We start from the raw sequence: 16,234 nt of genomic DNA, 5'->3' as shown, positions 1-16,234 counted from the left end.
TGGTATGGCTGTAGTGTAAGACACAAAAATATTATAAGTTGGAAATAAATAGTGCAAAAGTAAATAAATGTTAGTATAATATAATAGTTTTTCTTTAATTGGTTTCTTTCGGGTTTCTGGCTTTATGGCTACCTGTGAGCAAGCAGATCTCAACGTTATATAATTTATACATTCTTTGATAATAAATGTATTCGAACTTGAAGAGAGGAATAGTAAGAGGGCATATTCCGGATGGGAGTCTTACGACGCAAGGCATTCACTGCGCTTTTGAGGAAGTGGTAGAGAGGCGTTGTCCATGGAGCTGGCTGAGCCTGCAGCAACTTTCAGTCCTGCACATTGGAGCTTCCATGTAAGGCCATGATGCAGTCAGTCAGAATGCCTTCCACCGTGCATCTATCGAAATTTGCTAGTGTCTTTGATGACATCCCTATCACCTTAAGCTGCTAATGAAATGCAGCTACTGGTATGCCTTCATTGTGATTGCACCAATATGGTGGGCCCTGCAAAGATTCTCTGAGATGTTGACACCCAGGTACTTGAAACTGCTCACCCTTTTCACCATTAATCCCTCAATGATCTGTGAGCAGAATCGGGCCCATCATCTTAAAGAAAAAAGCACATGCTGTCATTGAAGAGGATTCAGAGGAGGTTCATGAGAATAATCGCAGGAATGAAAGGTTTAATGATTAACTCATTTAATGTTGAAAAGTCTAGATTGAGTGGACGTTGAGAAGATGTTTCAATAGTGGGGGGGCGGGGTTGGAATTGGTTTGGGACCAGAAGGTGATGAATTTGTAGAACTTATTGCCAAATATGGCTGTGGAGGCCAACTCGTTGAGTATATTCGAAATGGTGGTTGATAGTTCTTGATTAGCAAGGGTGTCAAAAGTTATGGGGAGAAGGCAGGGAAATGGAGTTGAGAGGGTTAATAAATCAGCCATGATGGAATGACAGAGCAGACTCGATGGGCCGAGTGGCCTAATTCTGCTCTACGTCTTATGGTCTAATTTAAAACACGTCAAATTTTACAATGGAAATTTCTTTCGGAATTTTTATCTATTTTGTAATGATTTATCATACAGATAATTTCTAGTAGATCATTGAAAATTTCACAATATTTCAAATAATTTGTAGCCCAGCAAACAATGTCAAGATCTAATGATATTTAAATTAATATTAAATATTGCCATGTCAAAAACTTAACCATAACAACAATATATACAAGAATGTAGTTATTTGTATTACCATTGTGTAAGCAAATCTGCAAAGAGTAGATTGATTTTGCACTTTGTCAATCATGCCACAGATTACAGGTAACAATCTTCAGAATCAGTTTCTGCACATAATTATTAAATGATAAAGTGATTTTTGTTAAATTAAATACAAAAAATATATAAATGCACAATAATTGACATCATTCATTGTCTCCAGGTTGTGTTAATAGCCTGCTGAACCGTTTGTTACTTCAGCAGCGAAGCAACGGTTGAGGTTTTTTCTTCAAAAATTAGGTTCAAATATTTTCTTTAGATTTCTTGTTATATTTTGGCTAATTTTAAACAATACTAGCCCATTATCAGCATTTTCATATGAACGCCAGGGAACTTACAGGATGGGAGGGGAAGAAGGTGCTGTGTCCTTTCTAAAGCCGATGGCACTTTAGCACTGAGGCTATGAAGACTACCCTGGTTGCTGTGCTCTTTGCCTGCTAATATGAACTGATAGGCGAGGCCACTCCAGGGTTCGGATTTGAGGACTCCTTTTTAGTTTGGAATATTGTTGTTTGCTTCAATTGTCTGCATGATTATTTTGTCTTGCTCTTGCACGTCAAGTGTCGGTCCTTAATTGTTATTTTAATTTTTTTTCTTTAATTGGGTCCTTTTGGTTTCTTTGTGGTTACCTGTGAGCAAGCAAATCTCAAGGTTGTATAATTTATACATTCTCTGGTAATAAATGTACTTGAATCTTGAAACATTTTGAAGGAGGATGATTAAAATATTGCTGCTTTTGATGCTTCCCTTTTAAATGCTTAACTTGGATTGACTACAGATAAGAACAAAATTGGGCATTTTGTTTCTACCAAGAATATGTATCTGGATCTTACGTGTATCTCCACCTGTCAACCTAGTCTTAAGCTTAAATGCAAATTTAAATTGATATTTATCAGTGTGCCCCACAGTTTCTGTAACCTATACCAGCAGTATTGTAAGGATGTGTTTTGGCATGTAGCAGAAGAGGTGATTTTAAATGTAAGGAGTAATGAAGTATTGTAAATGATCAATTTATAACTTAAATTAAACATGTATTCAACATATTTGGCAATGTAATATAAAAATATCTCTTAATAGAAAACTAAAACTGTAGAACCATTTTGATATTCAACATTCAAACAATTAACTGCATGCCTCATTTATCCTAGTTGGAATTCGCCATTTAAATGGGCTTTGGCAGAGAGGAAGCTCTGTCGTATAGGTGAGAAAAACTGCAGGAATTAACTTAAGTTCTAACCGGTTATTAATCTATTTGAACAGAAAATTGCATTTATGAATTTGGTAAGTTATGGAGAAATGCATTATTTATACGAACTGAGAAGCTGAAATTCCTGTTTTTCTTCTCTGCTCTCTGAACAGCTGAGTAATTCTAACATTTTCTGTTTTTATTTTGCGTTTCCAGCACTTTTTTCACTTATTAATATGTCTTTATACTTCAGTGAGGATCCCACTGTGCACAATACAAAATGGAGGTCCCAGTATGAATAAGCTGAATATATGATGAGAATTCCAACAGAAACTAGTTGTTTACCCATATTTCTACTGAAGGCAAAGACAACTTTCAAAGCAAAGACTTTGTACAATAAGCATGCCAATTTGTACATTTTCCTGAATAATGTTTAACCAATAATGATATCAGCATAATTTAAAAGTCACTTGCACTATCAAATGCTCTTGCTGTATTTATAGATAATTTACTATGAGATGTATTTATCTTGCCATAAAAGATGGAGTCATTGTGAATATCTTCTTCTTTCCTGCCTTCGTTAAAATTAATCTGGTCACTGTTCAGATATAAGCTTGGCTGTGAGGTCAGAGTACGTAAATTTCCATCTATATCTGGTTTTTCATTGTTCGTCTTTTGTTGTTCCATTTTTCGGCGCCGTTTTTTCTGTTCATCTGAGAGATCTAGAGATGCATAACACATCTGATGTTCAATCACCACCTGTCAACAAACATGGAGATTATTTAAAATTCGAAACCTATTTTAGAGAATTGAGATAGCACACTTCCAATGGATAAGCTTTCACTGCTTTCTTAAGGTCAGTGGATAAGTAGTTCTGAAGTTTCTTTTTTGTAGCTATTCTAGATATACATTGAAGAGTTAATTCAAATATATAAGTGACGATACACTGGAAAAATCTAGCGAAAATATAGCAGAATCAAAACTTGAAGATTAAATGATTATAAGGCTGACTAGTTTTAAAAATATATGAATACATTTATTTTGAGGAATAAAGGCTTAAAGATCATTGCCAATTTAGTCTGTATGCTTTTTTTTCGTGTTCACTAATTGTCACAATATCATATCTGATATGTTTTGCTCAATGACTTTGGTTTCTTCTCTTAAAATGCATTCATTTCTCTGTTTCAACTGCTGTCCATCCAAGTTACGATATTATAGATACTGTATATAGCCAATGGTTCATTTCACTTGTCTCAATACTTGATAAATTTGAAATGTTATAAGTTTACTTTGTTCAGGTCACTCACTTCTGTTGGAATGTGGAGTCATTCCTGATTATTTTTCCCTTCCTGACTAGCACTGCTTAAGTACATACAATGATTTTGCTTTCATAGGAACAAGATCAGCCTGTGTTTGAACATTGTTCGAGCTTTTCTAGATGTGATGTCAATGTACAGTAAATAGCTTTGTTTTCCTTTTGACTTTATAATGGATATCGTCAAGAAATTCCCACTATAGCCTGGGACTCAGAAGTTGACCTCCATCAACCAGAGCTATTTTTTATATAAAGTATCCTCGTCCAAAACTTCAGCTCTTTGATCCACATTTGGACCAAGAATATGATTACATCTGGAGCTGAGTGTCCTAGCAAAGCCAAAACTCAGCATCATTGATAAGTAAGTGCTATATGCTGGTATTGTCAATGACACTTTTCATCACTTTGTTGATGGCTGAGTCTGGACAAATTTGGTGTGAATAGCCAAACTGAACTAGTCTTATAAGCAGAGGTTCCCAACCTTGCTTATGCCATAGGAACCCCTGCTTACAAGTATTGAAGTCGCATTGGCTTGCCGGCCTATCTGTAGGATATTGGCTTTACTGTCCTGTTCTATACCCATCTCAAACACGAGAAAGTCTGTAGATGCTGGAAATACCAAAGCAACACGCACAAAACACTGGAGGAAATCAGCAGGTCAGGCAGCATCTATGGAAAAGAGTAAACTGTTGATGTTGCGGGCCAAGACCCTTCTTCATGACTCACCTCTGATTCCTTTTGTCCAAAAAGTACTTAGACCTCAGTATTGATCAGACTGATTTACTGAGCATTTTCCTAATTTTTCAATAAAGAATTTGTATGTTTATTGTTGCTCAACAATAAACACCTCCCCTACCTCACACACTAAACAACATTATATAATTTATCAATAGATATTGTTAACTTAGGTTTCTAACTTAATGAGTTAATTGAATACCATATACTGAGTAGTAAGGTGTTTGATATATTGTTGCATCTGCTATTACTGTTATTTAAGTGCTATTAATAAAGCGTGTACCAAAAACTCAATCCTCGTCACTTGCCATACGCAAGAACCTATGGATGCTGATGTGCAAAGCTGATAGAGGCCTAAAAATACAGGCTCAAAGCTGTAATTGCTGCCAAAGGTGCATTCTCTAAGTACTGACTTGAAGGGGTGAATACTTATGCAATCAATTGTTTTGTGTTTTAAATTTATAATTAATTTAGATCACTGTAGAGATCTGTTTTACCTTTGGCACGAAAACTTCTGGGCGTGGGTGAATACTTTTTGTAGGCACTGTATAGCTAGTGATTTGAAAAATGGTCTACTGCCACTTCTGACTGGTTTGTTCTGAGGTTTTGTTTGTATTATAATGGTTTTTTGGGGGCCTTGCAGCAAATCCTTGCTATAAATTAAGAAACCATACATTTGTTCTTTCTATTATGTAATATGGCAGCCATGTCTGTTTTTAGGTAACACTGAAATCAATACAACAGTTCTGAATGTGGCAAATAGTGCACATTTGTAAAAGAAATGATGTAGAATGAAATGGGAATCTGAATAGTGAATGATTTTTAATACCAACTGAGTAGTGAATTAAGATAAATAGCAATCAATCTTCTTGGCAGAAATACCTTTATTTCATCTGCAGATCTATTCGCTGGTGTCATGGCTTCATAACAGTCCTCGCTTTCAACTTGTAAATAAAGCAAAAAATATATATAATTTTGCAAATGGTGATTATTTTCTTCAGAAACAACTTATGTTATTATATAGTTTTTTTCAGTTTTGTGTATATATCTAACATTGAAAATCTTCACAATTTGTGAACTATTGCAATGCTTCTATTACTTAATAGAGTCAGAGTTAACTGCACAGAATTCTACCATTGGAGAATTTACTGGAGCAGATTTTTCCTGGAGATCCTGCATTTTTTTTTTACACTTACTATTGTTACCAATTAAACATCCCATATAGTTCCTGCACCTTACTGCTTTTCTTCTTGAAGAATATAGATGCCATTTATGAACCAATGTTGCAGACCCCACAATATTCTCCATTAATAATAAAATCCCAGTTAGGAGGTGAATATAAATCAATGTAACACTACCTGAGCAAATTGCCTCAGCACATAAATTAAAAGTAAAAAGCATAATTGCAAGAATTGTGCAGTCAAATTGTAAATACAGGAAGCCAAGAATATTTCAAGTAACATTTTGACCTAAAATTTAAGTTTGTAATGCCACACCCATGAAGTTTCCTCTTTATATTTTACTTGATTAACTCTTTATGAACACTTTAGCCAAGGTGCAAACCTGTTTAAAGTGCAAAAAAAACATGAATACATGATATGTACAATAATATCTCTCAAGAAAATGCTCAGACTTTAATTAACTTATGTTTGAGCGATCAAATATACTTGGAAGGGGAAGCATACTTGCATTATCCTGAGTGAGATTGCCGTAAATTGGATAGTCATCCTCTTCCTGAATCATTGAACTGTACACCAAAGCAAAACAATTAAAGAATTAGATCAACAAATCCCAGAGAGAAACAAAAACTGCTTGCTTGACTGTCCTATTACTCGATGATTTTGATTAGTTTGGATTTAAATCGACAGTATGTCTAAGCTTCTACTCAGTATATTCATTAGGCACACATTAGACCAGTTGGTACCTAAGATGATGTGGATTTAAGACAGGAAGAATATCTGTGCTCCAGCTCACCCATTGATTGAAAATAATCCTGTGCATTGTGATCAATGCTGAAATCTATTTGTTGGCAAGAATCTGGGTTAGCTGCTCCATGAAAGCTATCAAGGTTATTAGTTTTGCCTGTTATTCTCACCATATATTAGTGTACGGGGTCTTTCTTTTTGTTAAATTTTAAATGGCTTCTCTTGTTATGTTATACTGGGGAATGCTGAGAAAGTCTCTAACTAGACAGTTGCTTGGGTTATTAGAGATAGCAGGTGCTATTAACCAATGGGTGGTCATGTATTGTTTTGTTTTCGGATACCATGCTGTATCATATGACTGGGGACGGGGTTTTTGGTGGGGATTCGGAGGAGAGACGGCGGACGCATGGGGGTTTTTGGCAGGGAGTCGTAGGAGAGACGAGGAGGACAGTGGACGGGGTTTTTGGCGGGGAGTCGGAGGAGAGACGGGGAGGATGGCGGACATGCGGAAAGGCTCCAGTCAATCACTTCGGGTGGTCCCGAGCCATGAATCGACAGGATTTGGGTGGTCATCAGGGATCGATTTGAGCTCCAACGGTAGCGCGCGAAGAACTTGGACTTTAATAAGTGTTGGCGCCTTTTTTTTTCATTACTTTCCTCTCTGTATCAAATTCATATTAATGTCATAGAATTAGTAATATCTATAAAGTGTACTTGTTAAAATTTACTGGGTGTGCTGGCTGATGATTGATGTTTGGGATTGATTCGGGCTGTGACTGACTCTGTGGGGAGTGTTGAGGCAGGTGCTGGGTGGGATTTCCCCTAGACATATATGAGCCAATATAACGGAACGTTACAAGTGGGGGCTACCGTCCTGGATTTGGATTTTCGGTAAAGCTGTAATAGTCGTCGCGTTAAATGGTGTGAAGATGGAACGAGATAAGATTGTAAGTTGGTGTGAATGGGAGGAGGTACCGGTGAATCATGCGTACGTGTTAAGTGGGGTGGATTATCGCATCCCGGCAGATGTACTGGTGCGAGGGTTGAGTCTGATTAAAGGTATCGGGCAGGTAGAACCTATAGCTAGAAGGTGTGGGAAAGAACTGGAGTCCAGCTGGATGTTGGTTTGGACGAGTGCCGACGTCATGACTTTAGAACTACCAGCGACAGTCCACGTCCGGGGGAGGCAGGGCCATGGGGTCTCCACACACTCCCGGAGGACGAAAGTGAGGAGGTGCCGGAGGAGGAGCTAGATGAGGCCCCAGGGGAGGTGCTAGTAGCCAGGGGTGGAGGTGTGGAGTGGGAAGGCTTGGCCAGGCCCCGTCCCCCAGTTAGGGCTGAGACCTCCGAGTTAGCAGCTGCCATTACCTCCCTGGCGAGAAGGGTTGAGGGGCACTGCCCGAAGCTGAGAATTTTCTCGGGAGCCAGGCTCACCCCGGAAGGGGAGGATGAATATGAGACCTGGGTTGAGGATACATCCCAGTTGTTAGAGGTGTGGCCAGTTTCAGATGAGGAAAAGAGACAGCGATTGGTGGAAAGCTTAAGGAGCGGGGCGGGCCGTGTGGTCCGCGATCTGAGAGCGGCACGCCCTTTGGCTTCCCTGTCGGAATGTTTGGACGCTTTGGAGTGTTTGGACTGTCAGGAGATCCCTGGAAACATTTAGCAGAGTTTCAACGGATGGGGCAGAGAAGAGGGGAAAAGCTCTCAGAATACTTTTTCTGGCTGGAAGGGAAGCTTACGGGGCTGCGGCAACGAGGGGTAGTGAGGGCGGACGAAGTGGCAAAGTTGAGGATGAGCCAGATATGTAGAGGTTCCCGGGAGGATGACAGGGTGGCTTGGAGTATCTGGCAGTCATTTAAGTGGAGCCCCCCTCCATCATTCGGGCAGCTGATTAGAGAGGTACAGGCAGAGGAGAGTGCTTCGGGCCAACCAGGGGGCTCGGACCACCGAGGACGGTCTTCAGCGGTTCAGGAGGTGGTAGCCGGGGTGAGATCACAGAAATCCAAGGGGTCCCCGGGGGAGTCGGAGGAGGACAGCGGACAGGGTTTTGGGGGGGAGTCAGAAGAGAGACGGAGAGTCGGAGGAGAGACGGGGAGGACGGTGGATGGGGTTTTGGCAGGAAGTCGGAGGAGAGACAGAGGACGGCAGAGAGACGAGGAGTCAGAGGAGAGACGAGGAGGACGGTGGACGTGCGAAGAGGCTCCGGTCGATCACTCCAGGTGGTCCCGAGCCGTGAGTCGACAGGATCCGGGTGGTCGTCGGGAATCGATTGAGCTCCAACGGTTGCGTGCGAAGAACGTGGACTTTGATAAGTGTTGGCGCCTTTTTTTCATTACTTTCCTCTCTCAAATTTATATTAATGTCATATAATTAGTAATATCTATAAAGAGTACCTGTTAAAATTTACTGGGTGTGCTGGCTGATGATTGATGTTTGGGCTTGATTTGGGCGGCAACCAACCCTGTGGGGAGTGTTGAGGCAGGTGCTGGATGGGATTTCCCCTAGACATATATGAGCCAACATAACGGAACGTTACATTAGTTTAAAAGGTTTTGATTATTTTTAAATATTGACTACCTGCACAAGGCAGAAAAGTTTAGATCCAATTTGCCTATGTGTTTTTAGATTTCAAATTCCCCTCAACAATCAAGACAGAAAAGATGCATTACTATTGATCAAATTTATTTCATTGTGATAGGTTTAACTGTGCAGTCACACAGTTGTTCCTTTAACAAATTAATATTCTTCTCAGAAAAACAGCCCATCTTTTAACCAGTAAGTTCAAGGGATGGAGGTTGAACATCATTGAAACACAGCCATTTGTCACCTGATCTGAATAATTGCTAGCAATAGCAAGCGTTGCTCTTTTGAATTTAGTAATCACTACGCCTGAGTCAATCTTGAATGATGAACTCAGTACTTTCTCCACTACCATTCAACTGTTCAAATTTTCTTCTCTGCATCGTCACCCTCCTCAACAATCCTGGTAGATTAATGGGACAGTTATGAAAGAAAATCATGGACCTTTGTTTATAAAAGATGGAAATGAAGGCAGAGGGTGAGAACACAGACCAGGAATATAAAAGTTACAAAATGTTGGGCTGTGTGATATGTCCTGCTAATATACCATGGGCTGTAAGTTCAACACTTAAATTTATAGCTTTGACAAACAGAGAACCATGTTCTCTCTCCTTGTCTCATAGCTTGTCCTCAGAGTAACTCCTTGCCTCACTCAATCAGAGGTATTCCCTCTGTTCTGGCTGCTTGCACAGGCGTGCACATAAATATATCTACTCTGCAACTTGATGCTAACTTGTATTCTCTCCTTCCCAGTTTTGGCAAAAGATCTTCAAACCAAAATGTTAATGCTGCTTCTCTTTCCACAGATGCTACATGTTGGTACCAATGACATAGATAGGACAAGGGAGGAGGCCCTGAAGAGAGATTTCCGGGAGTTAGGAAGGAAGCTGAGAAGCAGGACCTCCAGGGTAGTAATCTTGGGATTGCTACCTGTGCCACGTGCTAGCGGGGCAAGAATAGTAGGATCAGACAGATGAATGCATGGCTGAGAGACTGGTGCAGGGGGCAGGGCTTCGGATTCTTGGGATCTCTTCTGGGGGAAGTATGACCTGTTCAAAATGGACAGATTACACCTGAACCCAAAGGGGACCAATATCCTGGCAGGAAAGTTTAATAGAGCTGTTAGGGAGGGTTTAAACTAATTTGGCAGGGGGATGGGAACCAGAATGATAGAGCGGAGGAAGTGGAAAACAGAAATAAATCTAAGATAGTGAGCAGTAAAGATGTCAGGAAAGACAGGCAGGTGATGGGGCAAATTTGTAGCCATTGGGATGAGTTGCAGTGCAATAAAGTTGTACTGAAATCAAAGCAAAAAGTACCAAGTGCTGGTCTTAAGGTGTTATACTTAAATGCATGCAGCATAAGGAATAAAGTGGATGATCTGGTTAACAACAGATGGTGCAATCCGGGTCATATTACGATCGAGGAACGTGCTTGTAGACCGGATATTGAACTTTTTACTGTTGGACTTCGGCCATATTCCACCGAGATACAACACTGGGCGGCACGGGAGGTCGTTCCTGCCTGTGGCCATTGAACTTACAGCTCCTCTCGGGGAGGGTCAGACACCCTGAGCCAATAGATGGGTCCTGGACTTATTTTCCATCTGGCATAGTTTGCATTTTGTTGTTTGATTGTTTGTGGTTTTTGTATTGCTATATTTTTGCTCTATTCTTGGTTGGTGCAGCTGTAACGAAACCCAACTTCCCTCAGGATCAATAAAGTATATCTATCTATCTTGTCGTACAGCTACAGATTGGCAGGTATGATATTGTGGCCATCACTGAGACCTGGCTAAAGGATGCATGTCTCTGGGAGCTGAACGTCCAAGGATACACGGTGTATCAGAAGAATAGGAAGGTAGGCAGAGGGGGAGGCGTGGCTTTATTGGTAAGAAATGATATTAAATCATTAGAAAGAGGTGACATAGGATCGGAAGGTGCAGAATCTTTATGGGTTGAGCTAAGAAATCGCAGGGGTAAAAGGACCCTGATGGCAGTTATTTATAGGCCTCCAAACAGCTGCAGTGATGTGGACTACAAATTACAACAGGAAACAGAAAAGGCTTGTCAGAAGGGCAGTGTTATGATAATTGTGGGGGATTTTAACATGCGAGTAGATTGGGAAAATCAGGTCGGCACTGGATCTCAAGAGAGAGAATTTGTAGAATGTCTGCGAGATGGCTTTTTAGAACAGCTTGTTGTTGAGCCCACTAGGGGATCGGCTGTACTGGATTGGGTATTGTGTAATGAACCGGAGGTGATTAGAGAGATTGAGGTGAAGGAACCCTTAGGAGACAGTGATCATAACATGATCGAGTTCACTGTGAAATTTGAAAAAGAGAAGCCGAAATCTGATGTGTCGGTATTTCAGTGGAGTAAAGGAAATTACAGTGGCATGAGAGAGGAACTGGCCAATGTTGACAGTGGTGGGAAAGACGGCAGAGCAGCAGTGGCTGGAGTTTATGCGAGAAGTGAGAAAGGTGCAAGACAGGTATATTCCAAAAAAGAAATTTTCGAATGGAAAAAGGATGCAACCGTGGTTGACAAGAGAAGTCAAAGCCAAAGTTAAAGCAAAGGAGAGGGCATACAAGGAAGCAAAAATTAGTGGGAAGACAGAGGATTGGGAAGTTTTTAAAAGCTTACAAAAGGAAACTAAGAAGGTCATTAAGAGGGAAAAGATTAACTATGAAAGGAAGCTAGCAAATAATATCAAAGAGGATACTAAAGGCTCTTTCAAGTATATAAAGAGTAAAAGACAGGTGACAGTAGATATAGGACCGATAGAAAATGATGCTGGAGAAATTGTAATGGGAGATAAGGAGATGGCGGAGGAACTGAACGAGTATTTTGCATCAGTCTTCACTGAGGAAGACATCAGCAGTATACCGGACACTCAAGGGTGGCAGGGAAGAGAAGTGTGCGCAGTCACAATTACGACAGAGAAAGTACTCAGGAAGCTGAATAGTCTAAAGGTAGATAAATCTCCCGGACCAGATGGAATGCACCCTCATGTTCTGAAGGAAGTAGCTGTGGAGATTGCAGAGGCAATAGCGATGATCTTTCAAAAGCCGATAGATTCTGGCATGGTTCCGGAGGACTGGAAGATTGCAAATGTCACTCCGCCATTTAAGAAGGGGGCAAGGAAGCAAAAAGGAAATTATAGACCTGTTAGCTTGACATCGGTGGTTGAAAAGTTGTTGGAGTCGATTGTCAAGGATGAGGTTACAGAGTACCTGGAGGCATATGACAAGATAGGCAGAACTCAGCATGGATTCCTTAAAGGAAAATCCTGCCTGACAAACCTATTACAATTTTTTGAGGAAATTACAAGTAGGCTAGACAAGGGAGATGCAGTGGATGTTGTATATTTGGATTTTCAGAAGGCCTTTGACAAGGTGCCACACATGAGGCTACTTAACAAGATAAGAGCCCATGGAATTATGGGAAAGTTACATACGTGGATAGAGCGTTGGCTGATTTGCAGGAAACAGAGAGTGGGAATAAAGGGATCCTATTCTGGTTGGCTGCCGGTTACCAGTGGTGTTCCACAGGGGTCCGTGTTGGGGCTGCTTCTTTTTACATTGTACATCAACGACTTGGATTATGGAATAGATGGCTTTGTGGCTAAGTTTGCTGATGATACGAAGATAGGTGGAGGGGCTGGTAGTGCAGAGGAAACAGAGAGACTGCAGAGAGACTTGGATAGATTGGAAGAATGGGCAAAGAAGTGGTAAATGAAATACAATGTTGGAAAGTGTATGGTTATGCACTTTGGCAGAAGAAATAAACAGGCAGACTCTTATTTAAATGGGGAAAGAATTCAAAGTTCTGAGATGCAATGGGACTTGGGAGTCCTTGTACAGGATACCCTTAAGGTTAACCTCCAGGTTGAGTCAGTGGCGAAGAAAGCGAATGCAATGTTGGCATTCATTTCTAGAGGAATAGAGTATAGGAGCAGGGATGTGATGTTGAGGATCTATAAGGCGCTGGTGAGACATCACTTGGAGTACTGTGGGCAGTTTTGGTCTCCTTATTTAAGAAAGGATGTGCTGACGTTGGAGAGGGTACAGAGAAGATTCACTAGAATGATTCCGGGAATGAGAGGGTTAACATATGAGGAACATTTGTCTGCTCATGGACTGTATTCCTTGGAGTTTAGAAGAATGAGGGGAGACCTTATAGAAACATTTCGAATGTTGAAAGGCATGGACAGAGTGGATGTGGCAAAGTTGTTTCCCATGATGGGGGAGTCTAGTACGAGAGGGCATGATTTAAGGATTGAAGGGCGCCCATTCAGAACAGAAGTGCGAAGAAATTTTTTTTAGTCAGAGGATGGTGAATCTATGGAATTTGTTGCCATGGGCAGCAGTGGAGGCTAAGTCATTGGGTGTATTTAAAGCAGAGATTGATAGGTATCTGAGTAGCCAGGGCATCAAAGGTTATGGTGAGAAGGCAGGGAGTGGGACTAAATGGGAGAATGTATCAGTTCGTGATAAAATGGTGGAGCAGACTCGATGGGCCGAATGGCCGACTTCTGCTCCTTTGTCCTTTGTCTTATGACCTGCTGAACGTTTAGAGTATTTTCTGTTGTTATATACTGTATAACTTACGTGATCAAACAATTGTCCATTGTTCTGCTGAGTGGGAATGCTCTGATCTAGTTCTTAGCAATCCTGGACATCATATCAAGCAGAACCTGATGGCCTGAACTTGGAGTTCTATCTGATTTGAGCTGAACTTCAAACCCATACACTCAACACCACTACCCTTCACCATCTCCCTCATGCAGCCCTTGCCTCAGCTAAAATTGTCACTTTTGTTTTTGCAACTTCAGTGATTAATTTATTACTATTTTTGCTGTATGATCTGTTTTTCCCATTTCATAAACATGAGCTCATCTAAAACTCTTTTTTTACTTCATCCTTTCTGGGATACCAAATTACCCCTGCAAATATAGTGATGAGCTGCCTTCTGGAACTGAAGATATACCCAGAACTGCTTGAGATATACCCAGTACTATTGGGTAGGAAGTTCTGGGATTTAGACCCAATAATGATGAAAAGTCAATGATGTACGTCCATATCCGGATGATGCAAAACTTGGAGAGGAAATTGCAAGTTCAAAGGTCAAAGTAAATGTATTATCAAAATACATATATTTCACCATATGAGATTCCATATATATCACCCAGAGAATCATTTTCCAGCAGGCATACACAGAAAATCCAAGAAACACAACAGAATCAATGAAAGACTGCACCCAACAGGACAGACAAACAACCAATGTTGAAAAGAAAAAAATCAATAAGTGAGCAATAAACATTGAGAACATGAGATGATGAGTCTTTGACAGTGTGTCCACGGGTTGTGGGAAAGTTCAGTGATGGGGTGAGTGAAGCTATCCCTCTGGTTCAAGATCCTGATGGTTGAGGGGTAATAATTGTTCTTGAACTTAATGGTGTGGGTCCTGAAGCTCCTGTACCTCCTTCCTGATGGAAACAGTGAGAAGACAGCATGGCCCGTATGATGGGGGTTCTCGAGGGCTCTTGATAAAGGATGCTACTTTCCTGTGACAGCACTCCATGTAGATATGCTCAATAGTGGGGAGGGCTTTACCTATGATGGTCTGGGTAACATCCACTACTTTTTGTAGGTTTTTCTGTTTAAGGGCTTTGGTATTTCCATACCTGGCCATGATGCAACCAGTCAATATACTCTCCACCACACATCTTTAGAAGTTTGTCAAAGTTTTAGATATTTGCCAAGTCTTTGCAAACTTCGCAAACAGGAAGTAGAGGTGCTGCTATGCTTTCTTCATAATTGCACTTACGTGCTGGGCCCAGGCAGATCCTCTGAAATGATAACGCTCAGAAATTTAAATTTGATGACCCTCTCCACCTCTGATTCCCTGATAAGAACTGGTTCATGAACCTCCAGTTTCCTCCTCCTGAAGTCAACACTTGGTCTTTCTAACTTTGGGTGAGAGGTCGTTGTTGTGGCACCACTCAGCCACAGATTTCAGTCAATTGTCATCACGTTTGATTCAGCAAATGATAGAGGGCATCATCAACTGACTTAAATATGGCATTAGAGCTGTGCTTAGCCTCACAGTCTTAAATATAAAGGGCATAGAGCAGGAGTCGAAATACGCAGCCTTGTAGTGCGCCTCTGCTGATGGAGATTGTGGAGAAGATGTTGCCAATCCTAATGGGCTGGAGTCTGCAAGTGAGGAGATTAAGGACCCAGTTGCATAAGAAGGTATTGAGGTTAAGGTCTTTGAGGGGATGATAGTATTTGCTTTGTCGTCACCGATGTTGCCTGGTTTCACTTGGTAAGAGGTAAGAGCATTCAAGCCCTACCACAACTGGATTCAACTTTGGTCCGGAATTGCCACTTTACCCATGAATTTGGCTTTCCAAAGATTGTACCTGGACCTATTGAAACAGATGTTCTCAGGGAAACGTACTGAAGAAATGTGGCAAATGTCCAGGGGATATTTGCATGGATTTCTGAGTAGGTACGTTCCAATGAGACATGGAAAGGATGGTACGGTACAAGATCCATGGTGCACAAAGGCTGTTGTAAATCTAGTCAGGAAGAAAAGAAGAGCTTACGAAAGGTTCAAAAAAACTAGGTAATGATATGAATCTTGAAGATTATGAGGCTTGCAGGAAGGAGCTTAAGAATGAAACTAAGGAGAGCCAGAAGGGGCCATGGGAAGGCCTTGGCGGACAGGATTAAGGAAAACCCCAAGGCATTCTACAAGTATGTGAAGAGAAAGAGGATAAGATATGAGAGAATAGGACCAATCAAGTGTGACAATGGAAATAGCGGAGGTACTTAATGAATACTTTGTTTCAGTATTCACTATGGAAAAGAGTATTGGCGATTGTAGGGATGACTTGCAGCGGACTGAAAAGCTTGAGAATGTAGATATTAGGAAAGAGGATGTGCTGGAGCTTTTGGAAAGCATCAAGTTGGATAAGTCAACGGGACCGGACGGGATGTACCCCAGGCTACTGTCGGAAGTGAGGAAGGAGATTGCTGAGCCTCTGGCAATGATATTTGCATCATCAATGGGGACGGGATAGGTTCTGGAGGATTGGAGGGTTGCAGATGTTGTTCCCTTATTCAAGAAAGGGAGTAGAGATAGCCCAGGAAATTATAGACCAGTGGGTCTTACTTCAGTGGTTGGCAAGTTGATGGAGGAGATCCTGAGAGGCA

The 16,234-nt window shown here is 41.0% G+C and overlaps 1 protein-coding gene across 3 annotated transcripts in view; it reads right to left on the bottom strand.

Moving 5' to 3' along the window:
- Positions 1-121: 121 nt before the first annotated feature.
- The window catches only part of LOC134347508 (T-cell receptor-associated transmembrane adapter 1-like), a 37,044-nt gene continuing 20,931 nt past the window's right edge, over positions 122-16,234 (bottom strand). For 2 of the 3 annotated variants that reach the window (XM_063049842.1, XM_063049843.1), the window contains exons 4-7: positions 8,823-8,930; positions 6,190-6,251; positions 5,387-5,448; positions 122-3,213 (exon numbers count right to left, since the gene is read on the bottom strand). In XM_063049842.1, coding sequence (XP_062905912.1) covers positions 2,914-3,213; positions 5,387-5,448; positions 6,190-6,251; positions 8,823-8,930 — 532 coding nt within the window. In that variant the 3' untranslated portion in view covers positions 122-2,913. The remainder of the gene's footprint in view (positions 3,214-5,386; positions 5,449-6,189; positions 6,252-8,822; positions 8,931-16,234) is intronic. The other variant, XM_063049844.1, reaches the window with a different exon arrangement.

This window comes from Mobula hypostoma, chromosome 6 (assembly GCF_963921235.1).
Source record: "Mobula hypostoma chromosome 6, sMobHyp1.1, whole genome shotgun sequence".
In the NCBI taxonomy this organism is placed as follows: domain Eukaryota; kingdom Metazoa; phylum Chordata; class Chondrichthyes; order Myliobatiformes; family Myliobatidae; genus Mobula; species Mobula hypostoma.
Note: the sequence above shows the minus strand (reverse complement) of the source record. Positions and strands in the feature narration are given on the sequence as shown.